Raw genomic sequence first — 27849 nt, 5'->3', positions numbered from 1 at the left:
GTTTAGGCTYCCTTTTGTTTGTTGTTTGATTTAGATTTCTGTAATTTTCCAGATAGTGACAGAAGCAACCAGAATTGCCATAAAAATTTAGTCGCTTTTCAAACATAAAATGTTGATATATTTATATCAGGTAAATCTTCTTGGTATTTTTCAACCACTTTGAATTAAGTTGACTTTCAATTATACTCACAAAGATTCAGAAGTTATCTGACTTAGAGAACCAGTGACAGGGATATTTGTGATTCCAATTTATTTAGGGACTTAATAGATCAACCTCAGCACAGGTGTATTAAATAAATAACACAAATATTTCTAAAGTAATTTTTAATGTACTTCTCAATACCTGAAATAACTTTGGGAGTAGTACCCACCCTAATTAACTAGATGGTACTATCAGGTATAATTATATCATAACTGATTCTAACCAAATAACTAATAAAATKAAAATAATTGACCTCACTCCTGGAGACAGAGAGAAGTCTGTCTATTTATGTCAGTGTGATGGTCAGTAACAAAGAAACCCATGAAAGGATAGAGACAGTTGTGTCTAGTGCTGTGAGATGTGCTGTGCTCCTCAGCACACAGAGCTTTGTTACACAGTTTTATATCTGAATGGCAGAGGTATTGGATTGCATAGAAGAGAATAAAGGGAAATCACTGAAGAACATTTTTTAAAGGGATGGTTAAACTTCCAAGATGCTTCTTCCGGCCACTGATTCTGTTTTCCACCTGTTTTACCTAACTTTCTCAGGTAAAATTCCAGTTAATATCTGTAAGAGTTCAGACTAAATAACAAAATCAGGTTTTATACTTTACATCAGAAAAGTAATTGGAAAAAGTTCTTTACTTCACACTGCACTAGGCACAATGACAATGCTTTCAACATAATATAAAACCAAGATCTACACTAGTTAAATGATATTTTTTAAAGTTTTGTTGCAAACACATTTGGCATTGTAAAAAACAACTTACCTRTATAGAGATTATGGTCAGAAATTGGGCAGTATCTCCCGTCCTGAACATAAAAGGCATTGACTACTACATCCAATATGGATTTATATTCTGTGCATCCYGCTAGTGTATCCAATACAAATTTTTCTTCTGTCTCGTTAAGAGTCTAGCGAGATACAAAATGAGTAATGATTAATGTATTCTGGAAAGAAAATGTTAGTTGTGTAGAAAAAGTACAATCATTTTTAAATAACTGGAAAATGAACAATTAATACCAGTGCCTTTGGTAGGGCTGCTGCCCTTCTAATGCTATCAAATAAGGGCAGTCCTAGCAAACTAATGGCCCTTGTTAAGTAAAATGTAACTTTCTCCAATGTTAAATGTTCATTTTATCTGCTGACATATGCATTTAGTTAAAAGACCTTGATGTGTGAATGTCAGCCATTGATGCAAAGAAAATCTGAAGTCTCTGAGCTGTGAGCAATGATTAACTTAGTCAGCAGCMTGAGAAAGTTTCAGTAAGAGTTTGGTTATCCCCCAGGAAACCTCGTCTTTGTCAGTGAAGTCTGTGCTGCTTAGGGAGACTAAACGGACAGGAAAAGCTGGGCAGAGATTATGGAAAAGACTCTTAACTGCTACTGAAACCCAACTTTGGAGGATATAACTAATTTAATCTAAACCTGTGAATGCCAGGATTCTTTTTACTGCAGTCTGTTTCTTATCCAGCTCTATGCTCTTGGTCAGTCATAATGTTTATGCAGCATCCCAAGAAAACAGAGAGTCAGATGCTCACTGTCTTCTGGATCCTACACCATAATCCCTTAAAAATACATAACCTATGGAATATCTGCTACTATATGAGATCAACTTCTTGTATAAACCACCTTTTAAATATTGCAATAAAATCTGAGGGCCAGAACAGTTTATTATTACATGAACTGAAAATGGACGGCTGAACTATGACAAAATAACAAACAATAATGATCCTTCGATTTAAGGAGGTTAGACAAGAAGCCAAGAAAAAAGGCTGAGTGCATCTTCTGAAAACATGCAGTCCATATTTGATGTATGATCTCCCCCGGAGCTCTGAGGTGTCGGAACAATTGAACTGCAATAATATATCTGATGAGACCTTGCCTAATAGGCTGTCTGCTACCCTCCTGATTGTTTTATTTCTCTAATGTGATTCCTTTCTAGTTTATGGGTATTATTAGAGGCTGCTGGATGGAACTCCAKGAGTTTTCTGATGTATGACACTACACAGGGCTTTGAGATCGAGCAAATACAGGGCAAAACCTTAAAATTACCATTCTAGTATTTAAATGTAAAAATTATGCAGAAGAATTCAAAGTTTATTTTCTCAGGTTGTCATTCAGAGCCAGCATAATTTTATTTCAATACTCCTGCTCAAAAGTCAGGTTTTGTTCCTTCTAATTTGTGTATCATCACCAGAAAAAAAAAGAGGAAAGAGACTGAACAAATCTTAAAATATGCAAAAAAAAAAAAGCAGGGAAGGATGGACTCTATCTTGCTAAGCACTGAGGATTCTTGAGAGGCACGCAGTTCATTCCAAATATGCCTTTTTGGATGAAGATTTATGGAACTTCTTTCATAAAACAAAGAAAATCCATAAATCTAAGCTCCCACTAAATAACAAAATATCTATGTATCATATTTGATATACCTAAGAATTCACCACAAAAGGGTAAAAAACAAATCTAAATAACTGAATGGCAAAGTGAGAGAGGATATAATTCCAGTGAAAGCAGGACTGTGATTTTGAATCTAAAACAATTGCTTCCCTTGAGCAAATTGTGTTGTTAAAGAAGAAACTGMAGAAAATAGTAGCTCTGGTAATAAACACCAAGTCCATAGTAAAACTGGCCAAGCCTGTTGGAAATAGGCCCAACAAAAGCCCCAAAGAAAACCCTCTCAACTACTTCTGCTAGAAAGCTAAAATTTCAACAGTTTTCAAGATCTTTATTAGATTAGAATCTTTGCATTCACATTCTGTGTACTTTGATATAAGGTGCTATGGCAAACCTRTGCTTTTCAAATATGCTTTAGAGAGATGGCCAAAAGTAGACAAACAGGTAACAAGAGGGCACCACCTGTGCCCAAATCTCTCCTACAGTGGAGACTACAGCATAAAAATGCAATTGCCTGTCCACATTTACTCTACTGTTACAGCTCTGAGTTAACAAGTCAGTCAGAAGTGTCAGGATGAACACAAAAGTTGTTACTCTTGCTTACACCTTGACCAAGAATGTACATAAGCACTACAAGCAAGAGGGTGGCAGCGGTGCAGCCTGGGGACAGCTCTGCCCCACAACATCAGTACAGATTGGCAGTTCTGAGGACCACAGGCCAAAAGGTCTTGTCATGAAACATAATGTGTTGAATCTGTTCTCAGCCACAGAAGGTACTAAATGTTTGGTTTCTCTGTGTGAAAATCGAGAATGGTTGAGCAGCCTGCAGCTGTGTCACCTAAGGAAGTGATCTCATCACTACTCAATCAACTAAACMAGACTGGGCAGGAGGAGAACTTGGATGAGAAATCCCAAAGGTGAGCCAGTTGTTGGTTAAGCCCTGCAGATAATCTGATGAATCAAAACTAGAGCCAGTGCTTTAAACCAGTTAGGATACTCTCTGAATAGAAAGCACATTGTGTCCTCTACAAATGGCATCAAGGGTATTTACAGTTTATCTGTGTATCTGAAATAATAATGGCTTTGGGAAAAGAATGTGTTGGGGAGGTGCAATTTCTAGCACTAATTCCTACATGGGGCTTTGTGCTGCACTTTATGTCAATGGRATGTATTTCAGAGTGGGTCAAGTGATCTTGAAATGGTATAGTATGACAGCTTGTATGTTTATAGCACCTTTYGTATGAGGATTAAAAACACTTTACTAGCATTAATTGTACTAAATGAGATTCCTTTTGGCTAATAAAATTTTGTAAATTCAGGAAGTGTGGCATGGAGCAAGTAAGAGATTTGCCCCAGGTAATACATTAAGTCATTGGTGCCAACAAGAAATAATAAATCCTWATTTGTGAGCATTTATTCTGTCCAYCAGAGCAACTTCTTACCTTTTCAAGTATACTTGAATCACAYATTTCCCTGAAACAACTAGCAGTTAGCTAAGTTTGCAAGTATGTGTGAGCCCTTCAGCATAAGAAAGGCCAGATAATTTACAGGTCAAAGTAACACATGCAGTGATCATTTTCTGTTACAYTGAATATTAAAAATATGRGAAGACAAAACAGATCTTGAACAATTACAGAATGTGAAAGTATTCTCTCYATGGCATTGAATTTCAGCTTTTCTGATTACTAAGTGTTTAAGTTGTAAAAAAAAGATTCTGTCTGAAATTATCCTGAGTGATCCTGGGACAAAAAATGTGGTTCTTGTCTAATTATGTGCTGACTGGTGTTAGCTACCCCTTTTGGGAAAACCCTAACACCTATAGCCTGCTTCCATGGACATATTTTTCCTGCTCTCTGACACATAGCTGTAGCTGGGAATCAGTCAAGTTTTCTCAGGGAGAGAAGCGACAGTAAGAAGGGCTTTGAACACAATTTCCATCATGGGTTGGTACAAAAAACAGCATTAATTCAACGGAGAAATACCCACAAAAGACAAGCTTTGCCACTGTGGGTGTATCATAATAAGGCTGATTACAGTGGGACCTGTTTGAAGGGGCCAGAGAGATCAGAAAAGGAGAGAAAGAAAAGCTCTCTCTCTGGAGAGAAAGAAGGAAAGAAATATCAGCCATGCTCTGTCTGAGACTTCTCAGGCTAAGGATATAGTTTAAGTGAAACAAACATTTTAGAAAGAAGGTATTATTTGATGAAAAGATAAAATAGCTTTCACCTCTTGAGAGAACTGTGCAATAATATGTAGTGAACTCCCTTCTTCTAGGCAGAATGTGCACACTTTGCAGATAGAGTCTGATTAGTAGCACACATATCTGAGTGCTTCAGATATCAGTGCTAGTCCTCTCCAAGGGTCTAATCAGAAGACTATGAAAATGAAAGAAAATATTCCTACTGACGTAACCRGGGTTTGAATCAGTCACCAGAACCCAGTCTTCTTTCTCTCTGAAGTCAGTGGTAAAAAAAWCCCAGGGATCTTCAAAYGTAAGTAGGAGAATATCCTGTTTTTACTATTCACAGTCTGTGTTGCAGTCACAAGCTAGTATTTTTTATCTTCAGGCAGACAATACTGACCAATGCTGTACTAAGAGACAGTTAACATAATTTTCCCTTCTACTTAATCTTAAATCCCAGAATACTGCAGAAAACTCAGATTCTATCCTTTCCTTAGAAAGATCCTAATCTGCATTTATGTCAGTAGCTAATAACACAAATTAGACCAATATAATTTAGTATAATTTTTTTCCAAATCTATCATTCTAACATTACATTGTCTTCATATTTAAAACTAAATCTATGACTTTTGACATTTGTGGATTTTACTCACAGTTGAGTAAAATCAGTTGAGTGGGCATGTGTGAGACACAGCTGAACYAGCACAAACGAGAACTATGAAGAGTTGTGCCAAATCACACCATGTTCTTGTGAAATGGGAARCTCATGAACAGTTCATCTTGCTATCAACACGAGAGGTATAAAGGAGCAGAGCAATGAATTTGGGGTGGCAGTTCTGGTTTTACAGAAATAAGCTTTTCTGTARCTGGGATGTTTGTAAGAAGGTCAATATGATGGGTCTGATCCTGTAACTTTAATTGAAGCAAATCATTCCACTGAAAATAAAGTTATTTGCATAGAGAAAGGCACAAACATTGCATGTGTTAAAATCTGTCTCTTGTTATCACAGCAAAAGCTTGATTCTAACAGTCACAAGGAAGAACAGTAACTGGCATGCTTCAGTTAGGTACAAAATTTAATCTTTTTTCAAAATGAGCAGATGCAGTCCATATCTATCAATAGTCTAATGAAAGGATATCCTTTATGCCACATGCATGGATGAAAGAACACTTTGGACATGGATCATTTTTGATAGATTTAAGTGAAGAATGCTYAATAAAAAGAAGGGGGTTTAGTACACAAGAATGAAGATATTATCTGGATGGCATCAGTCTGGTAAAAGGAGTATTAAAAAGCATTTAGGAAGATAAACAAGGAGAAGTAATCTGGCCATTCAAATGAAGAGCAACAGGAACAGATGCAAATTTGAATGAATGTGTAACAATTWAAAGATCTGAGACAATTATTTTAAGCTAATGTGTTATTCAGGATAATTCAAATTGAATTATTTTTTAATAGCAACAAGGTCACAATACTGAAGCAAAAACATTTAACGTACTTATTTGTTTTTAGGAGGTTTGAGGRAATAATATGATTCTTCATGATTGAAGGTGAGAGCTTGTTTGTTGCWATTAGGAATCATCCATCATATTCCTAATGAATCTATGTTGTTATTGAAAATATATGCAGTGAAAAACAAGTCCAATATTATGTTATAAACACTGTAAATTGCAATACAATAAACATGAAGACTCCAAATAACTAAATTATAACTCAAAGCATAGTTTTCTTCCTGGAAGAAAATCAAGTCTGATCATTGACTGAGAACAATAAAAACCAATTCTTTTTATGATGTAAAGTTTATATGTAGCAGAAATAAAATGTATGGAGTTTAACATGTCTAGACTGATTTTGATCCTAACACTCTAATTAGAGGAAACTGTGTTATTCATCTCATTATTCAGTAACTTAAAAGCCTTCCAGATTTCATCTCTTCTTCTCTGAAAACAAGAGGCTAATAATCAGTGAGTTTTCCTAACTCCAGTTCTGTACAGAAGCCTGAACTAGGAGTTAGAAGATAAGAACTGGGCTTGGAATGTGTTTTCCTTGCATCCTGGGTGGCCTTTAAAGGATGATGTTCTCTCTTGACACCTTGGTTTTGAACACTGACAACTACCTGGCATGCAGCAATTTGTTTATAAATTTCCATCATACAAAAAAAATTCTATCTTTATATACACAGCAGTTCAGATCTGRACTACTGTCAGAGTAATAGTTTACCTTTCTTTAATCTCACTTTCTTTTKCTTTAGCACTAATTTTCAGATCTCCTAATTGTGTATTGAAACACTGAGTGGTTGCAAAGTGCAAYGAGTGAAAAATGTATCCCACTGGTTATTTGATACGGTATCTGTTTGATCTGCCTCAATTACACAGATGCAGGGAGAGATGGGTGCTTTTTCAAAGAAAAGGGGATTAGACGTGCAGCTATCACTGCTGTAAATGGGCTGTGTAAAGCTAAATCCCACATACAGCTAGAAAGAGCCACCTCTGGAGAGCAGTGTGTAATGCCATCATTTCCCTGCAAATAAAGATAGGAAACTGCTTATCTCATGTACACCAATGTAYGTGCAGGGTAATGCTTCAGATTTTGGGCAGTCCCGCTGGAATAWACTCAGAATCAGACTGTACACCCAAAAGTTTTCTGAAGAGATTTCTGTCTCAAAGCTTGAAATAAGATTTCCTACACTGGGAGAATATGTTCAGGTGGAATACTGATATTTAAATAAACTTATAAAGATGCATGAAGAAATTAATAATAATCAAGAGGTTGCTTCCACTTCTGCTGAAGTTCATGGACAACCTTCTATRTAATTTAAAAGGAATAGGCTGAGAGCAGCTCACATGGCCTGATACATGTAACAGATTTTTGACAGAAACTTTCAAATTTCCAGGTTTTTACCTTATTATTTGGAAATATTAAAYAATTTCAAACCAAATGCAGGGAAACAGCTTGGGATGTATTTTCAAGGTAGCACACAGGGGTCAGCAGTGCCTTACAAATTTGGCCTTTTTCTTAYGAAAATCCATGCACATTTTACCAAGTGAAAATACCCACTTGCATGTGTTTTGTGTGAATTTAAAGTGTAACAGTAAACTACTTTAAAGACTGTGTGCCCTCAACATGCCCAGCACAGGGCAGGCAGTGCCAGTCTCACCTATCTTCTCTCTGGCATCTGCCTCTTWTGGGTTTCAGTTTGAAGAGAGAGAGATTTCTCATTTTTTTAGGTACTGTAGAGATTGGAACTGAATGTGCAAGAACTTTTGAGGTGAGCAGAACAAGACCAAAGAGGTGATCAGGACTTGCTGCACAGTGACAATAGTACTGGAATCAACCACTTGGAGAGATGGAACTGGGACAGGTTAAATAAGGATTCCTGTGCAAGTAAACTTGAGGACAAGAGAAAGGACCGGGACAGAAAGATGACAGAGCATAGAACAGAATTCAGTTTATCTTTCTCTGCCATCCACCCAATATTTGGCTAGCAGAGTATTCCAAAACTGTAGAGTATAGCCATTGTGTACTGTCAAAATACAAAAATGTCTACAGTCTTTATGAAAGACCAAAAGTATACTATTTTGCACAATCATGTATTTTGACTTTTATTTTGATTATTTATGTAAATCTATGTGCATCTAGAAATTAAAAAGAAAATCTTGCTGAAGATTGACTGTGCTCTGAACTGTGTCACCTTTGCAGTAGCACAGTGAAACCAACAGGAACCTGCTGGATTTTGACCAGAATATTCAACAGTGACTGATGGTATACTTAGTAAAAGAYCTAACACAGAAATCTATGAATTCCYTTTTACTATCATTTGCAAAAGCAAGTATATTTTCAACCCAATGGCTTCAACCTGTTCTATTTCACACCTCTTTCTTTTTTTACATACATTCATATTGTAAAGTGCATCATTTTAAAATATGTTTGTTTGCTCACTTTCACCTACTTTCCTGTTCCTCGGTTCACCAGATATTTTTACTGCTTTAATTTGCAAGGATTCCCACAAGAATGGTCTTATGCTGCTGGTAAACAGTTGACAGGGATATTTGGATCAAGACAGATTGTSCCTTCCAGACTCCTTCCCGCAGGACTGCATCCAACTTCCTTTCATAACATATTCCCATTTATCATCTACACAAATAAGAACCCTAAACTTCAGTCTAGGATGCTGGCCTCTCTCYGTGACATTTCCTTGTCGCTGTTGTCAGTTTAATTTCAACAGTGCAAAGACAAAACTTCAGTGCTCTCATGCTACATCTTTCCTCAATTACTGGTTCTATTGCCACCCTGCCTGTCAGTCAAGCCTACAGCTCCAGAGGTCAATTTTCATGCAGATTATTCCCTGGGATATCATCAGCAGTTTATGTGCACATCTTCTTCATCTTTCTGAAGAGTAGGTTTCAAATAGTACTTTCCTATTGCTTCATAGCTAAAAATCTAAGGTASTGTCTCAGAATTTTCTATTTTCTTGAAATAAACTTCTCTTTCGTGGGTTTAACTAACCCAATCTTAGTAAATCAACCATCTGGAATGCTATTGTTAAGTTCATCCTGCTAGTCCATTGATTTGACCCACTTACTCCACCTACCATCTCACAGTTGATTCTAGCACATAAAACTAAAGCTGCCTGTCAAGATGCTTCAAAAATCAGTTCCATTCTGCCTCTAATTTCTCACTCTTTACTGAYGTCTTCCCCATTTATGATCAGCAAAGGATGCCCATCTCCTAATTTCCTTTATTAGATTCCCAAGGAAGTAATTTTGTTTTATTTCAATCAGTTCCTACATACACTTATATTGCTCTAAAATCCGCTTTATTCTGACAGAGGTTTTGTTCTGCAAAATGTCCTTGGCTCCTCACAGTTCAAGTGACAATGTGTGGTTGTCAGAGGTACTTATTTTGAGGATCTGGAACTTGACAAGACTGGCATCACAGCAGCTCCTGCAGCCCCTGCTACTGGGGTGCTGAACTCCCTTGAACATGTTCTGGAATGACCTGTGTGTACTGTGTTTTTATTTTGAGGGAAATAATCTAGCCCAAGATTGTTTGTTTCACCAGGAACATCCCCAGSCAGGTGAACAAGAGGGTAAGGAGCATATTTTATGGAGGTCATCAAGAAGTTATCAAAGAACTAAACRAGACACCTCAAATACCACATTAGAAGACATAAAGACTCTCAACATCAAAATAGAATAAAGGTAACCATTATGAATGAAACATACARTGTTAACAATGACTGGAATCTGACTCCACTGTTAGGGGATGGAAAACTATTAACCAATTAAAAGTTTCATAGAATAGAAGATTGTAACTTGTAGAAAAGTCAAGTGTGATCTACTACATACGTAAGTCAGTAAAAACGTAAATATAGAGCTGTGTCTTGTAATTACTCTTGGAATCTGGCTCTTCTAATTTTTGTCTGGTCAGTAGACAACATGAGGTTTGCTATTTTGTCATGCTGCTGGCATGGGACAAACAGGCATWAATCTAGCCTGTGATTTAGAGCCAGGGTGTTAAACAGGATGCAAACCGATGGAAGTTTCTGCATGGGTTAGTTAATACTTGCTAATTGGTAAATGACCAAGCCTGAAAATCATGTGTACAAAAATGCTATAATATTTTTAGGATCATATACCTATTATGAAACAGAAAAGAAAGAAGTGAATTTTTCATGATGAATTTTAATCATCCATTTGGTRCTGAAACAAAGCTGAATTTTATATAAACATACATCTTACTTTTTACTTTCTTGGATAAATACTGTATAGTAAGTAACCTGAAACTAGCCCAGAGAAAAGATTTTGGCTTTGCCTTTGGCCTCAGCTATCGTCCCTGTCCTTCCCCTCTTGAAAGGGTTTATTATGAAACTTTAGATTCATGTTTCTCTAATGAAGTTAGTGCTTCTTTTGTCTTTGTATCACCTTTCCTAGGGTGAGAAGAACAGTGATCTKAAGACTCATTTTTGTAAGTATTTATTTTGGCAGCAGTGGTAGCTGAATTTATCTGCTCTCTGCCCAGTGAAAAATGATTATTTTGACCCTGGATCAGTTCCCCGATGTAATTCAGGATATGATTACACAAAGAGTTTTGTCAGTACTACAAGGCAGGAGGGGAGGGTCACAGAGTAGGGGTCTGAGTGGCAGCCATTTAAGAARGCAAGTACCCAAAGAATGGGTATGGAGCCACTGCTCAGCCCCTGGCTTTCATATCTAACCTGCAGTTTTATATTCTTGCAGTCATTTGTATTTATGCAAAATCAACAGCAAACGATTATCTAACTGGAATAGCAGTGGTTTACACCTTATTGTCAGAAGGGGAAATGAGCACTGGAGCTACATGGCAGTGTGGAACCAGAGCTCCTACAATGCCGTTTGATCACACATGGCACACACAGACAATAGCAGTCCAAACAGTATTACTMTCTTCCCTTAGTGATTTGCTAAAGCTGATTCAGCCCACTAGCTGCCTCAGCACAAGTCAGGGCRACACTGAGGACAAAGACATGGGAAGAGGTGACAGACTATGGTCAGGACAGGATGGGAACTGCKTCGGCCAGAACAAATTGGCAAATCRTGGTCTGGTTAYTTGCAGTATTAAATCATAATCTGGTAGGTGATTTATTGCCACTGCCCTTCTCTCCCACTGTTCTGGTGGTCACTTATGTCCTCAAAGCAAGAATACCTGATCCTGAGACTCAGCTTCTGAACTGCATTTGTACATCCAAATGGGTCATGCTGTCAGAAACTTCTGCTTGGGAGGAAGAAGGGAATAAGAAACTACAAAACAGCTTAGTCAGAAGTGGAACAGAAGTTTTCCCTATCACTATCTGATCCATTTTAGAAGGTTGTTGCTTTTTTTTTTTTATTGTTGCTATCCAAGCGGTTTTTCAACCCCTCTGATCTTTACTGCCTTGTTTTGTGGTGATAACCATAAGAAATGTGGACTTTACTCATGAACRAAAAATGTCACTGTAAGAAAAATCAATGAGAGCTACAACAACATGTTAAAAACCAGATACCTTTACATTTAAAATCACACAGTAACCAAGTAAACTGTATWAGATGAGCTGAAACTTAATATACCTGCAACATTGTAGATGATTCATTCAAGAAATCCTCCGGGCTCTGATAYTCAGGGTTATATTTGTCAAGCTGCTGCACTATTAGTGCAATAAGTTCTGTATGGCTGACCATCTTCACCATGGAGAATCCTATAAATACAGAAAAACATTACTTTTTCATRCCTCCTTCATTTGTGGCATAATGCATGATGATAAGCTCATGCAGAAGTTACATTGCAGTAAYGTAGAAGAGAATGTTTAGGTCAAGCTTTCAAAATCACAGTTACTCAGCATGGCTGACAGGAGAAATGAAAAATCAAAAAATAGAATATGTARTTACATATAGCAATTGTCTCAAAATATCTTAAGGGTAAATGGTTCCYGCACCAGGTYATTTCACAAATATAATTTAAGATAATATAGAGAARAACATGAATTTTTGCCTGTGTGYCATACAAATCTTCCCAGTSCGATGCAACAGAAAGCAGAATTTTAGTCTTAAATCTCATCACATGTTGCTGTCAACAGCCTGTTTTTGAAAAGCAACAAAAGAATAGGAACAGAGAGGAATTATAAGGAAGCAATGAGTGTTGGTCAGCAGGCTGGGCCRTGATCACAGCACTTCAGTGGTCTGGGCCACTGCCAAGGTTTCTGAAGGCACAGCAAGTGAGTACTTGTTATGTTTGATGCTTTGCTTATGAAATGACTGGATTTTGTTGATCACAAATGATGTCTGAGAATGTGTAGGACTAGTTACCTTAATTTTAAAGTTCAGATGACAAGAACTATAATGAATTTGTTCCTAAACATGCACAACATGCACATGTTGTTGGGTTTAAAAGACCAATGACAGCAACTATCAGGCCTSAAAGTTATTAATCTGATTTAGCAATTGGAAGAAAATGAGGACAAAAGTAACTTTCCATGGTGAAAATAAAAATGTATTTTTGAAAATAGTTCTTGTATTTTATACATCATCATATTTTGATGTTAGAAAAGAATGCTTGATCTAAATGATTCATTCCCACTGGGGCAAACATAATTTATTTCTTGCTTTAAAATATTATAATAACATTTCCAGACACAGTAGTATTGTAGTCTGCCTTTCAGCACTACCTTACTCAATAATAATTGCCTAAGTAGCACTTTTCATTACTAATTTCAAAACACTGAAASAAAGAGTCTGTGATTATGTTCAATATAATAATTTAGGTACCTCTTATGATCAAGACAAAATGTACAAATAATAATAAAAAAAGTCTAGCAAAGCAGGGTTGGATCAGGACAAGGGATRGCAAATACAGAAAGAGGCACAGGGGAGTCAGTGTTACTCCATTCCTCTGAGAGTCATTCATTTCTCAGGTAAGAACCTGCCAAATTTCTTACACTCACCAGGGATTTTGGATGAGCAAGAAAGATATATCTCTGTATTCAGGCTGAATCATAATTCAGGTTCCAACAGCTCTACCAGGTAACAAWCGCTTTTTTCTTCTGGTGCAATTGTAAGAAATTTGAGTTCTCATGCTCTGATATTCACTCTCCCCCCAAATAACAACCATTAATCCCAAAAGCTGGAACATGAAAACTAAGGTGTATAGTAATGCCTTTAGATCTCTGGACATAGTCCTTAATAGGAAAAACTCCACTTCTGATTRAAGAAGCTGCTATTATTATTGTCAGTGTTTAAAAACATACACATCAGGAATAAAATTCTTTTGGTGTGATATGCACCCTTATTTCCACACAGTYAGTTGGAAAAAATACTCTCATTTCTATGTATAAAAATGATATAAATTTATACTGTGTATAAAATGATAGAAATTTTGCATTATCAGCTCTAGATTTCAGTTAAAGGAGGTGAGAACCTGACTTAACCYTTTTTTACAGCAGAGCTCGGAGGTATTTTGAAAGCAATTACATAGGATAAGACTGGCCACAATTGTAGGGATTGGTTTCAATGACCTGAAAGGTTCTTTCAGGTTTTGCATCTGCTCCAATGTTCTTGGCCTAGAAAGACTGAGATTGCATTTCCTCTGATAAAAGCTGTTCTTAAAAAGAGCTGAACTAAGCCTCCCTGAAAAATTCAGACAGATCAGATGGAAAATGTTCGAGGAACCTAATTTTAATTTGCATGTACTTCAATGTTTTACATACCTACTACGAGTGTTTTCCTTGACATGACACAGTATTTTTTATCTATTATCTTACTGAACTTTACAATTAAATACTTATTATACAAAACCTTCTGCAAAAAAATTTTATTATATTTATGAGGTAGGTTAGGAAATGGACACCACGGCTGGCTACTTGCCCAAAAATTCAGGGAGCAAAGCCCAGCAACCCTGTCCACAGTGGAACACATGCCCTGTTGATCTTTACTATTGTACTTACAAACACCTAATAAATATGTGAAAGAGGGTAGGTTTAGAATTAGATATTAGCGAGAAATTCTTCSCTGTGAGGGYGGAGAGGCCATGGCACAGGTTGCCCMGAGAYGTTCASGATGCMCCATCCCTGGAARTATCCAAGGCCAGTTCGGACGGGGCTCTGAGAAACCTGGTACAAGGTGTCCCTGCCCAAGGCAGGGGCACTGGAAATAGATGGACTTTAAGGTTCCTTCCAAACCAAACCATTCTGTGATTCCATAATATGAAAACAAATGAGCGAAGGAATTACGCGGCTGCCCAGGGCACCCGCCACTTTCACGCATCAGGAATTGCACACGGCTTTCTTTGCGGAGGTGTCACGTACGGCCACATCTGCCGCTCCCAGTCCCGTTCTTGGCTGTCCCCGCCGCTCCCGGTCCCGTCCCTGGCTGTTCCCAGCGCTCCCGGTCCCGTTCCTGGCTGTTCCCAGCGCTCCCGGTCCCGTTCCTGGCTGTTCCCAGAGTTCCCGGTCCCGTTCCTGGCTGTTCCCAGCGCTCCCGGTCCCGTTCCTGGCTGTTCCCAGCGCTCCCGATCCCGTTCCCGGCTGCCCCTCCCGGCACGGGCCGTCCGTGTCCCGGCGCGGTGCCTCCGCCCTCAGGGAACCAGCGCGCGCCGTTTCCAAGGGCCGCGGGGGCTGCTGGGAGCTGTAGTTCTGCCTCGAGACAGCCTCAGTGTTGCGAAAAGGCGCCACTAGGGACGCGGAACTACACGCGCAGAGAAGAAAGATGGCGGCGGTTGTTTGCGGCCGTTGCCAAGGAGCTCGTTGCGCACCTCCCCGATGTTTCCGCTCACGGGCAGCCAGCGRTCGGTGACCCGCCAGTTGCCGGGGCGCAGTCAGCGCTGGCGGGCACAGGCAGAGCCTGCGATCCCCGAGTGGACGCGCGCCCCGCGGCCCGCGAGAAAACTACAACTCCCGGCATCCACTGCGCCACGGCGCTCTCCTGGGCGTGGCCTGAGCTGCGCGCAGTCTTCCCGCCCCCTCCGCGTGTTACGCAAATAAGCAGCCGGGTGGGCGGGGCGACTGCGCGGCCCCGCCCCTGGCCTCACCCGATTGGGCGAGGAGGGGCGGGCGCGGGGGCGGTGTCGCGCATGTGCGGTGSGGTGGCGCTGCCGCCGGCCGCGCAATGTTTTGGGGGCGGTCGGGGCGGCGCGGAGCGCGCGGAGCCGCCGGACGGTCCCTGCGCTGACGGGAGCGCCGGCGGCCGCTCCGCGGGAGGAGAACGCGGCGGAGTGGGAGGAGAACGCAACCCGGCGAATCCTCYCAGCGAGGGAGACGGCTCGCCCCGGTCCTCTGAGCGGCGCGGGTGGGGAGCCGGCAGCCCCCGTGGCAGCGGCGGCGGCAGCGGGGTGTCAGCGGCCGCGGTGATGATGAACAGGTTCAGAAAGTGGCTGTACAAACCCAAGGCAAGTTGCGAGGAGCCGCCGCTGCCCGGCGCGTCTCTCCGGGGTCACCCTCACCCCGCGGATGGAAGTCGGGACGCGGATCCCGGCGGATCCCGGCGCGCAGCCGCGGGTCGCTCCGCGCCGGTCCCGCCACCGGGAGATGCCRTGAGGGGAGAGCGGAGCCCGCGGGCGCTCGCGCGAGTCCCGGCGGACGCGGTCGGAGCGCGGCTGCGGGAGCGGCTCCGGCGGCGCGGAGCGCGTCGCCCGCTGCGGCGGGGGATGACAAAGCAGAGCGGGAGCCGCGGGGCTGCTCCGAGCCGGGGGAGCGCGGCTCGGGGCGGGCTTGGGGCTCTGCCCGGCACCGCGGAGGGGCTGCGCAGCTGGCGGCTCTGAGCAGCCGTGCCCGGGCAGCGCTCCCGGCTGCGCTGCGGGCTGCGCGGAGCCCGGAGCCGGGGAGATGTTCGGGCGCTCCGTTGTGCTGTTAACGCTGTGTGTGTGCACCTGGGAACTTTCTAAGTTAAGAGATTTATTGGATGGTGCTCTGTAGGTGTGTATTTTGTGCCCTTCTCGCTTTGAAATTCTTGGAAGGAATCCAAGAATCGCAGTTTGCTTTGCAATGAAATTTTCATCTTCTGGCACGAGTTAAGTAACAACTGTCTGGAGAGTGATCTTGTCTCGCATGTGATGTTCGTATCTTAAATCAAGGACATTACTGGTTTTGAACATCTATAGCATCTTTTTCTTGTTCCTATATCGCAGCAGTGAGTATAGTTACTCACTTTCTGAAGTATTTGATTTAATTTTGGTTCCTGTTGGTCACTATCACCCGGTTTTTCCTATGCGTTAATATCAGTAATAGTGTTGAGTCTCAGTTTGTAAACCTTCCATGTCCTCGGTTCWTTTGGCTGAGTTATTGCCAGTGTGTTGCTGTAAAARAAAAAAAAAAAGCCGAGGTGATGCTGCAAAATAAAAGTTCGTATTATGTTGGCTTTATGGATTTTGCATATAGTCATAACTCTTGAGTATTGCTGAAGAACACATACTTGTCAGATACTGCAGCCAGCAGCTGCCAGGAAGGTAACGTAGAGATTTAGCAACTGAAAATACAGCAACAACTTATATGGAACTGTCATGAAATTTTGGTCTTTCTATGTGTTTTATACAAAGAAAAAACTAAGAGAAGAACASATAATGAATGAAAAGAAATACTAGTAATGTTACATGCAGAAGAAATTTAGCTTTTGATATAGAGGGAATATAGCTTTTTGTCACTATTTTTTTTTAACCAAAGCTCATTAGATGTCACACTGTTTTTCTTTGTAATGGAGATTTCATCTTTTTGTGATAAAATTTGCTTTTTAATGTACCGTCTTTTTGTTATATGGTGTGTGTTTGGTATTCAGGGTCTGTATTCAATCTCTGCTTATAGTTCTGTGGGACTTCTCTGTGGTGAAGGAACTTTTCAAGCCTGTTGCATGACACTGGACCTCATAAATCAGGAACACTTACTGCTTTTAGTTTAAAACCAGCACCACTGCTTTTTGTTGTATATTTATACCTTCTTTGCCTACAGTTTTTATAGTTTCAGTAGCTTACAACATTATTTTTGTTCTGGTATTCAGAATGGGTTGCTGGAGAATTGTTAGAGCTTCAGAAAAAGGCATTTTTCCTGGTGTGCCTGTTGAATGGGTGTGGATCGTGTTATTAAGTACATCGAAGTTTAAATAGCACTTCTTTTATAGAAGGTGGGACACAGGATCTCACATATAGAGACTCTCCCTTTCCTGGTTATACTGCTTGCTTTCCTATTGCAAGGGGTTTGCAAGGATTCCTTGCCATAAGGTCAATGGGTTCCAGGGTCTGTTTTGGATATAATGCATTTTGTTTTGAATGCCTATCAATATATATGCATTTTGAAGATGACTTTCTTGAATATTTATTCTGGTGGAGGCTCTCAGCACTCAGGACTTAYCTTATAACCCTCTGTTAGGTACTGTGGGCCCCAGGTACATTTTATCAGTTAGGTTTTGCTCCTTTTACTGCTAGTGGTGGGGAATGCTGCTTCTGCTATATATTAAGACTGCATGGCAGCAGGTTTTGATAGCAGTGGCCCAGAGCTTTGATAGCCATTCAGATATACTTTTGAAGGTGAGGAGTGGGATGACATCAGAGTGCAGCAAATTTCACTGTACGGCCTGCTCAGAAACCTCAATATGTGCTTTAGCTTAATCCTAGGGGAACTATTTCATAATTCATCCCTGAAAAAACACAGCTCCGAAATATGTTAATTAATTCATCTTAATCTTTTTAAATGGTGGAGACAAGGAAATGGAATAGAACAGAGTGCATAACAAGGTRGAATCACAAAACTCTTAGGATAATTATCAATTACTGCATCAAGGCAAGGATATTTACTTGGTAACTGCTGCATCTATTTGAACATACCAAGAATGGGAGAGAAATGTGGGTGTAGGAAGTGGAAAGTCTTGACTAATGTTGTGAGCATGTCACGAGAACAGCACAACTTCCCTAGATCCTTGTTCAGTTAGTGCTCTTCCTGTCCAGCTCTRTTCTTCAGGTATGCTGATATGCCAGATTTTAATAAACTGGATCAAATGCCAGTGGTAGAGGTAACCAGAGAATGAAATAAATAGCAGTGACGTGATCTGTRGAGCTGCTAGGAGGCAGACTTTTAACTGATGTATTGGAGACAGAGCAGAGACAAGATTTTGTTTTCAGCCTCCTGTGTGACATCAATTGTTTAATTTTTAAAGTGTTGTCTGTAATACGTGTTTTGCTTTTGGGGAGTGTGGATTCAATGCATTAAGTGTTTGGAGGGAGGCTGGTTTTTGCTTTTGAACGCTTTTGCAGAGGGATGATTTGAAGTACTAATGTTCTTGAATTGCAGCATGTTGTGGAACAATAGTTATTCTGTTTGACCTCAGGACTCTGCAGGCTTCCCAGGCACTACCACCTTCCTGAGAAAAAGAAAGATACCTTCTAAATCAAGATATTTGTCTATATGCACAGATACAATAGAAATGTTCCCKGCCACTTCGGGGAAATTCTTATCTTGTACCGTCTGCTGCTGGAGCATTCCACAGGTGTCCGGTCAGAACCTGCTCCCAGGCAGATCTGAGCGTCCRGCAGAAATATGAAACTGGACTGGTTTTGCAGAGTTTTCAAATGCATTTGATATCCAAGGAATTCAGAATAATTTCTGTGAATGCCACTGCTTAAATCTGGAGAGTAGCTTGAAAAATGCGTGGGTAACTATCTTACAGGGGTACCTGTTTTGAATTGAGCTCATGTTTATTGATATTTTGAAAGCTGTTTGGTGTATGATGGGAAAAAAGTCTGTCTCTAACCACAACTTGAATATGGTTTTGATCTGTTTAGCATAACAGACTAAAACATCTTTGGTGTGTGTTTATTTTTCCTATTTTTATTTTAAAATATTGCTTATTTTGTGTTTATATCTCTGAATTATTTGCTCCTAGTTTCTTTCACATAGTCGATCAAACTTCTAGCAGTTGAGGTTGAAGAATTTCTTGTGTTTCAGTATTCAGTCAAAATTCATAGTAGTTGGTAGTAAAGATATTTCTTTGTGAATGCCTTGCCCCAGTTAAAATATATTTACAAAGTATGCATGAAGTCTGGAGGTTTTGTAGGTGTGTTTTTTAACACCCCTCTCCTCCAAGACTGACCAAAGTGCAGCTGTGCCCTGAGTTCCTGTTGTAAATAAAAGGCTGCCTAACTCACATGGGGATGTGAAGATGGATTTCCGGAAATGGCCCCAACTTGTAGCTTGGAGCGAACACTTACTGACAAGTGGGTACTCAGCTTTTTCACACCCTTCAGAGGCTGTGCATCTTTTCYCCCTGGAGTGCTTGAGATGCTGAGAATTGTAGTTACTTTCTTCCTGTGTGTTTGCTCTGAAATATTRTTTATTGGTTTCTTAAATCTGATAATTACTTTCTGCTGGATTAGCAGATAGATCTTCAAGAGGCTCTTGCTGCCTGTTAATGTGTGTCTGCAGTGGTGCTCTGTKATCAGCAATACCATTTAGGGATAAGTGGAATGGCAGGTACTTGGAGAAGTCTTGTTTCTGTGTTTGCATATAGTGCCTTTTTAAAGGATATTTTTGGCTGTGTTTCAATGAAAGTAAGCCATAGTTAGTAATAATTGTTGCTAATAATAATTATTAAAGGACTTGGAACAGCAAATAGGTATGCTAATTAAAAAAAAAAAAAAGGCTGAATAGATAGTAAATGGATATCTTGAAACAAGATCTCAAGCAAGTAAGATGAAGAGCGTATGCCTAGGAATCTGGAGCAATCACCTAAAGTAAAAAAGTGAGAGCCTGTGGCAAAATTCAAAAATGGCCAAATAACCTCTAGGAGGTTCTATATTACTTTGCACAAGGAAAAGTGTTTAAAAAAAAGAGTCCAAGGTGAATGTTGAACATCAAAAACTTCACATAAAGTAGTATTTCTCAGCAGTGTTGTCAGGGTTGCTTAGTGGCAGAGCTGATTCCAAAAAGTAAAAGATGGGAAATGCAATAGGAAAAAGTTGTAAATACTTGTTTTGGGTTTTTAACAGTAAGAGAAGAAACACGTTTGGAGGATTTTTCATAGGAAAGGTTTTAAGTAGAAAAAGGGTTTTTTAATATGAATAGAAGTTTGTTAGAAGAATRGAAAGTAGTAAAAAAGTACAGCCAACTGTGCTTAACATAATGCAAAAAGCATTTTTAAAATTGGGCCAGTAGAATGAGATGCAGGAAGACAGTGAATTATTTTAAGCAGCATTTTAATGGATGGAAATGGTCAGGAATGAAAAAGGACGAAGCTGCTGGAATGGCCAAGCAACTATTGATACTAGTTTTGGCGGAGTGAATGAAAAAATGGAGGATAGTTTACCAGTGGTGGATGGAAAGGAACTAGCGTCTTATTTTAGCTGTGATTTCTAAACGTTAMAAGTGAAAGATTTGCTGTTCACAGAAGAGAATTAGAGTGAGTTTATTCTTGGGAAAAATGTCTTACACTGAAGAGTGAAAGAAGAGGTAAATGGCATTTGTAACTTACTTTCGTTTGACTAGTGCTATACAGTATTCAAAGCCTTTGGGCACAGCAGTTTGTGAACAAAATTTATTATTTAATGAAATATTTATATTAGCAACTAATGACTTTCCAAGACAGAAGATKGAGGAGTTTTTCTTACTAGAGAAAACAGCTGTTACTGGATTTTTGAGAAGTCATTGTTTTAATGATCAGCTCTTTGATCTCRCTTGTCTGTGTAATTATTCTTGTTGCCCCTCTCTGATCAGAGGCTGCAGTTATTTAACTACATTAATCAGTGTTATTGATAACAATCCYGAGGAAGGCAACTTATAAATCATCATGCATTATTCAGAGTTTTGCATACTGAATTGCTTCATTTTAGAAGCACCATCTAGTGGTTTGAAAACAAGTGTGGGAACTAATAATTCTTTGCTGATTTATTGTACCACTGCAGTTAAATGAAGACAATTACCTGCAGTCAGATTGTTTCTTAGCCCKGGTTTACCTGTAGCTGAAAAAGGGAAGGAGGTCACTGATCCAATTGTCTAAGAAAATTGCTTATTTGTTTTTAATTACTCAGATGTGAAATGTATTTGTACTTTGTGAAATTATTTTTGATGTGGATTGCTGTGAGCAGAGTCATAGTACATCAGATCAAAGGTCCATGGAGCCTGGTGTGATGTCTGCTGGTTATCTCTTTCTCTGTCCTGTAGCAGATGCCTAGGGACAAAGATGAGATGAATAGAAACTGATATTTCCTCTGGGCTCTTTTTTAAAATTTATGATAGTCTGCAACATAGGAGTTTGTTCAGCTATATATTGTGCTCTTGTAATTCAAAAGCTCATGAAGTTGTTTCTTTTAAATGACTAACAATTTTCCAATTCTTTTATTCTGTGGTCGCCATAAAGACTACTGGCTTCTCAGTGCTTAAAGCTGGGTTTGATTCGAGTGAGTTTTCTTTAGAAACTTTTTTAAACAGCCAGTGGTGACCTAATGTGTCTCTTGTCCTGCAGACTTATCTTCTGGTCTTTCTGTTGGCAGTCTGATTTGGATGTTTAATTCTGTTGCTCTCCTGTCCCACGGAATTTAGAAAAAAAATTACTSCTTAGAAATCACAGTGCATTCTTCCTATGTTATTCTAGAGGAATGACAAAAACTTCCCTTTAACAATGTCCTCAGCATTGGACCACAGAAGAATATTTTCCTACTGAACTAAAAAATAAACAGTGCAAATGCTGTTGATGTGCTTCATTTAACTGCTTTAATAGTTATCATGATCTACTTTCCTGGCAGTCATGCTGGCAACATTGACTTAAATTAATTCAGTAAAACTATTTTTAAATAATGGTGTTAAAAATAAATTAATTGAAGGCTGTGTATGTTTATTTGGCTGACATTTGAAGGGCGACCCACCTTCATAGTGCATGTGAAAGAGCAAGTTTCTCCAGGTTGGTTGTTTTACTGGAGTATGATGCTAAATTGGAGTCTGTCTTACCTGTTCTCAAATGGGTTTTTGTTTTCATCTTGAAAGTACACAATATTCCAGCYATTTATTATATCTCAAATGACAAGCTGGGATCACTGGTGTAATGGCCATATGCCCCTTGCWTACACTCAGGAAGTGAACTCCTGCATTCCATGCTAGCTGAGGCTCTTGAATCCTATAAACTYGAGCTGTCCCTAAGTCAGCTAAAGCAAAGCACTTAGCCTGTGTCTGGTGGACAGCTCAGTGTAATAGGATMCAGTTTTTCTTTGAGGCAGTGTCAGCTGCCTGCTACTTGAAAACAGGTGGGTGACAAAAGTTGTAATGCATTTTCTACARGTCTAGATTTAGGATATAGCAAAGAGTGAGGGGTTTTGGGAGATAGAATATTTGGGCAACTGAAATATAAAGCATTCCTGTCTCAGTATACCTTACTGGTGTAACTGGAAAGTCTTGCCCTTATTTATTTTGATGATGTGGGTCAGACTTACTACATTCTGTCTCTGTGTTTCTGTTGTACCCTAATGGCTGTAGGATTTTTGCTGCTTGTCGCTCCAGCAGTCAATGGCCTTTTTCCATTACTAGTCAGGCCTCTGCTCTGACAATTCCTCTTGACCTTTCTGATCCCATARATGGTGCTTCTTCCTCTGATCCCTCTACATTCACCACCTTCTCTTCCCTTACTGTTACCACTTTTGGTGCTGTTTAGGAATAAGATGCCCRGAAAAGCTGATCAGCGGGAACTGAATTTTGCCTCTACTTTGCTCAGTCTTGCTAGACCATAAGCTTGATTTTCTTCTCTTGTAYGGTCTTTACTCATACTTGGTAGTCGTTCAGAATGAATAATTTAAGAGTGGGCATCACATCAGTAGTGGATGCACCATTCTGGGTGAATGAATGGAAAGGGAAGCAAATGGGGAAAAAGAAACTGGAGGAGACATGTGAAGAAGATGGTGTTGAAGAAAAGGCTTGGCGTGGAAATGTAAGAAAAAYAGTTTGAGAGAGGAAAAAGAGAGGGATGACTCTCCTACTCTTTCAAAATACCTGCTCTTTATTTTGAAATGGAGCACAGGTTAATTTAAATTAGGGTGATGTTTATGCTGGAATGTGTTAATTCCTGCCATCAAGTGGCACTTTGATCTCTGAGAATTATAGGTGGCTGAAGCCAAACTAACCGGCTGCCCAGGGTGTTCTGCATTTCTGCTTTGCATTCTTCTAATTCTCACCTTCCTTTGTAGACCTTTTAATGTAGGAAACATTTCCTGACATTCTGAAGTTCATCAGATGCTCAAACACCCAGTTTTTTTCAGGTTATTGTTTCCTGCCAAGAAAGGARCTGAGCTTGAAAGGAGTCTTGCTTGTTTGTCTATAAATGGTTTACGGATGCTTGTCATCTAATGAAGTTGTTAAGCAATGGTCTGGGCTCTTATATTAATGTCTTTTTCTCTAATTCTCCTTCTGCAAGTACCRATCTCCAGACAGAAATTTTACCTTACTGTCATGGTCCAGTTGTTGAAGTTTGTGCTCTTGCCATACAAGTGAAAACATTCTTCTGTAAAGCCCTCCAAATCCTCTCAAAGCACTTTTTAACTTCTTTTTACATTATTTTCAAGATGCATATATAAAGAGTGTCTGCATTGCTAAACTTTTAATGTTTTTTTCTAAGTATGTTTTGTAAAGCTGGACCAGTACCCCTGAGCTAGTCCACAGCCTTACAAAAACATCTTGGTGGAATTTATGTCATGTTATGGTRCAAGATGGATGTAAGCCCTTATAAAATAAGGAAGAGTTAATATGATGGAAGACACAGGCAAAAATACATAGGGCCTTCAAATCTTATCTGAAACCCATGATTTATTTTGCTTTCTGTTTTAAGGAATCTTGCAGGTCCTCACTGAGGCGTGAGAGATGAAGTGGGAATGGCAAGTCAGTTTTTCTGTGTCCCTTGGTGATGAATGGTGGTTATATGGATACATGAGGTCCTGTAAGGACATGTGGTGCCATGGGTGTTTTTTTTGCAAGTGTACTCATATGCCTTGTTTGTGTGGTTGTAAAGATGTGTTAGTTTTGCACTGATTTTTCTGTAAGTCTGTTTCTCTTTGATACGAATGTTCATGGCGGTGAGTTTGGCTGGATCTAAAGGTTTACTTTGAAAAGACCATAGGTAGCAGTGAGTTCTTTTGAGGAATGATCTTTCTGTGCACTGCACAGCCATCTTCCTTTTTTTCTTGTGTGAAGTTGAGCATAAGGAAGTTGTCATGATCAGCAGCAAATGACTGGAAGAGGCCTTATGTTAAAAAGTGCATATTGTGCACTGACAGGTGCTCGCTGGTGTTAATTGTTAATTTGGCTAATACTTTTGTTTTTTATATTGAGGTGGTTGAAAACTGATGTGCTCACGTTGGAGAATCTAGTTTCAGGTATTTCAGGTGGTGGTGTTTTGGAACTATTTCATGRAAGGACATTTTTGATAGTTTTACTGTATTTTAATAGTTTCTTTGCTAACGGTTTTGTTGAAGCAGTTGACTGAGTCTATTTGAAGGAAATATTATACCCACAGCAAGTATCCTCATTTTCAGTAAGACTAGTTTTTGTGTTTGTCTTTTTGCTTGCTTTGTTGTTATGTTTGTTTTAAAATTTTTATTTTCTTTTTAGTTTGTTTTTTCCTAGGCTATATCATACCTTTGTGTCCTGAAGTTTGTTAATTGTATGCAATGCCTTCTGTTTCCCTAACATTTCTTCCACCTAGATTTTTGGTGAGGTTTTGTGCATAATTGCAAACCTGCATTTTTTTTCTCCTTCTTGATTTCAGTCAGGATACTTGACAAATACTAGACTTGATAGTAGTGGTGACAGTAGGAGAGAGGGACTGAAGTAGAAAGGCAGTTGGCTTTTTTTTTCTTCACTTCTCTCACTAGAAGAGACAAGAAAGCAAGGCTTCCTGTTGGGCATTTAGGCATTTATCTTTATTTTAGAGCCTGTATTGCACTGACACTTTTAATCTTTTTGTCCAGTTATTTTTAAAATTATATTTTCTCAATGAATTGGTCACACTGTTTCCTCTGACAATTAGTTTCTTTCAGGAAGCCTTAGCCTTAAATTGAAACGGTTTTCCAGTTTATTTTTTTTTCTATTGAAATTTGAGACTTACTATTTGTCACTTTTTTAGTAGACAGTCCTGTGTATAGTTGTTASAATAAACCAATTAATTTTAAAATARCTCTTATCTTTGAATTTTGAAGTATTTTTAGATACAGAACTGGGATGCAGTTCTTTCAAAAATGAATGAATCTTTAAAAGGACATTATACGCTTTTCAGTGTCAAAAAATTAAAACCATGTTTTGTTTTGAATCAGAAATTTTCTATTAATTTCTTGGTGAAATATATATATATTAGTCTTCATGGATATATAATCCATTGTTCTGATGTGAACAAATCAGTGTTGGTGAACTGAAGGTGCCTCATTGCTTTTGTTTCCTGCATGAAACAAAGAGGTTGTCTATTGTATAATTTCATTTGACTTGATCAGCGCATAATAAGCTTTTTGATTAATTTAGAGAAAAATGTGTCTGATAGAAATTCATGCTTCGTGAGAAATCATAAACTGTGTAGGGCTGTCATAAAGAATACTTCATGATTAATCCTGAAGAGTTAATAGGTGACAACCTTTCTCCTGGAAACATTAGTTTTACTGTAAGAAAGCTATGCACAATTTTTGCTTAAGCCCAGAGTAATTTGTTATCAGTCAGGTCAAACAGTGAAACGTTGTGAGGTTGGTTCCAGCTCTTTTTATAGTTACTTCTCTGTCTATATATATCTGCCTGTTGTGTGTGATCCAAAACTTGTGTATCATCTGTGCATCTTTCAAATACAAATACTCATTCTTCCTATCTCTGAAATGGGGGACTGAGGCATGAAGATGAGAAGAGGTTATTTGGTGCCCTGAATATAGGTCAATAGCCAAACTAGCCAGAAAAGCTTAATTTGGTGGTTTCTCAACTATTTTATTCTTCATTTGCTACTTCTTTCTCTCCACTGCTTTCTATGAGATTATTTTTCCTTGTAGGTTACTCTGCAATATCATTTTRCAGCTGAAGCAATGGACCAGATTGTATGTACTTTGCTATTCAAAGATTGGAGTGCTRCTTACTGTTGCCATATGTTTAGATTTAGTGTCCAACTCTTGCTTACAAATGAGAACATATGGGGGATAGGTAATGGTGATTTTCAACTGTTAATTAGTCATGGTTAAAATGATGCTTCACTAACCATCCCTCCAGTCAGTTCTGTCTTTCTCATCTCCCCCTCGTGGTAGCATCACTGGTGTATGTGGACTTGCAAAGCTTCTGAGGGGAAAAAAAAAGGTTTCCTTCCACTGAAATGTTTCTGTAATTTGGAGGTTGTGAGTGCTCAATGGAGGTGGGGTCTTTTACTTCCAGATGTTATATTTTGTTTGCTTTGTGTGAAATMAAGTTGCTCATGTGCTAAGTGCTGCATAGTRAAATGGGAATTAGATGCTAAATGCWGGTACCTGTGATGTATATAGGTTTTACAGTGTTGGATAAAAATTTTATCAGTAATGACTAGTCTTAACCTTTGAAGCTATTCATTGCAAACTAAGGATGTGGATTTTAGTTACTCAGTCTCACAGTCTGGTTATTTGAACTCTGTTACTACACACTGTTTATGACTCCTTTCTATTACTGCTTGTTAGGCAACTTTCCTATTGCAATGTCCTAAATCTTCTGTAAAGTTAAGATATGGTCAAGTGTATTAGGGCAATAGTGATCCCTTCAGAGCAAAGAGAGACATATTCGCCTGCCTCTGGTGTCCAGGATACCTGATTCCTACCAAAAATCTTTGTGCACTCCCCTTGGGAATTTTAAGTCAACCAGGGCAGTACAGAAAATGCAGAAATGCTGCTGGTGCTCAGCTCATTTTTCAGCTTGCAGCCATGTGCTCCTATCTTAACTCCCTGATGCTGGTATTGGAAACGATGTAGCTGTGTCTTGCATTGGATCATCTTTCCAGGACAGATGGAAACTTCCTTGCTTTGTTTATATAATTTTGCTGACTCAGTTATTAGCTTAACTGGGGAGAGGGGCAGCACGAAYTCCTCCTTTGGTGTAAGGATGTATTTTGTATTATCTTATACCAACCATGGAGTTGCATCTTCGATGTCTTTAGTGCTTGTCTCTTATGTTCTGTTAATAATACAAATTTTGGTAAAATGAAACCTAACCCAAACTGCACCTATTTGATTGCTCTTTCGTAAWGCAGAGGCCAGTCTGAAACCCAGGTGAAGTCATTCGGGACTGAGAGTTGGACTTCTGATTCAATTCTTTAGCATAAAWCAGGCTCACCCAAAGTTATTTTTAGGTGCCATTAAGGTGCAGACCTTGTATAAAATGTTAATGCAAGCAATCTTGCAGTGACAGATAGCATGTGTGGAAGCAAACCTCTGCAAAGCAGCAAGGCAAAACTGAGCTATATAAAAGGCAGGGTTTTCATTCTGGAACTGTGGTGCTGTGAGRTAGCTGTTCTTTCCAGAAAGAGCTCTGAAGGTATTTGGTGAATGCTCTATAGTTCATTTGGCATATCTGCTCTCTATTTCAAGTTCCATTTAGGAGTTGTCAAACCTAAAACTTG

The 27849-nt window shown here is 39.3% G+C and overlaps 2 protein-coding genes across 6 annotated transcripts in view; one reads left to right on the top strand and one right to left on the bottom strand.

Moving 5' to 3' along the window:
• The window catches only part of CFAP99 (cilia and flagella associated protein 99), a 54508-nt gene extending 39770 nt beyond the window's left edge, over positions 1 to 14738 (bottom strand). The window contains exons 1-3 of the mRNA XM_057374050.1: positions 14598 to 14738; positions 11869 to 11996; positions 973 to 1117 (exon numbers count right to left, since the gene is read on the bottom strand). Coding sequence (XP_057230033.1) covers positions 973 to 1117; positions 11869 to 11988 — 265 coding nt within the window. The 5' untranslated portion in view covers positions 11989 to 11996; positions 14598 to 14738. The remainder of the gene's footprint in view (positions 1 to 972; positions 1118 to 11868; positions 11997 to 14597) is intronic.
• Positions 14739 to 15383: 645 nt separating this feature from the next.
• The window catches only part of ZFYVE28 (zinc finger FYVE-type containing 28), a 148550-nt gene continuing 136084 nt past the window's right edge, over positions 15384 to 27849 (top strand). For all 5 annotated transcript variants that reach the window (XM_057374047.1, XM_057374046.1, XM_057374045.1 and 2 more), the window contains exon 1: positions 15384 to 15676. In XM_057374047.1, the coding sequence (XP_057230030.1) occupies positions 15638 to 15676 (39 nt within the window). In that variant the 5' untranslated portion in view covers positions 15384 to 15637. The remainder of the gene's footprint in view (positions 15677 to 27849) is intronic.

The sequence above is a fragment of the Malurus melanocephalus genome, unplaced genomic scaffold (assembly GCF_030028575.1).
Source record: "Malurus melanocephalus ecotype Western Australia unplaced genomic scaffold, MMel_1.1 scaffold_214, whole genome shotgun sequence".
NCBI classification, from domain to species: Eukaryota; Metazoa; Chordata; class Aves; order Passeriformes; family Maluridae; genus Malurus; species Malurus melanocephalus.
The sequence above is the reverse complement of the archived record's forward strand: the minus strand, read 5'-3'. Positions and strand labels throughout refer to the sequence as shown.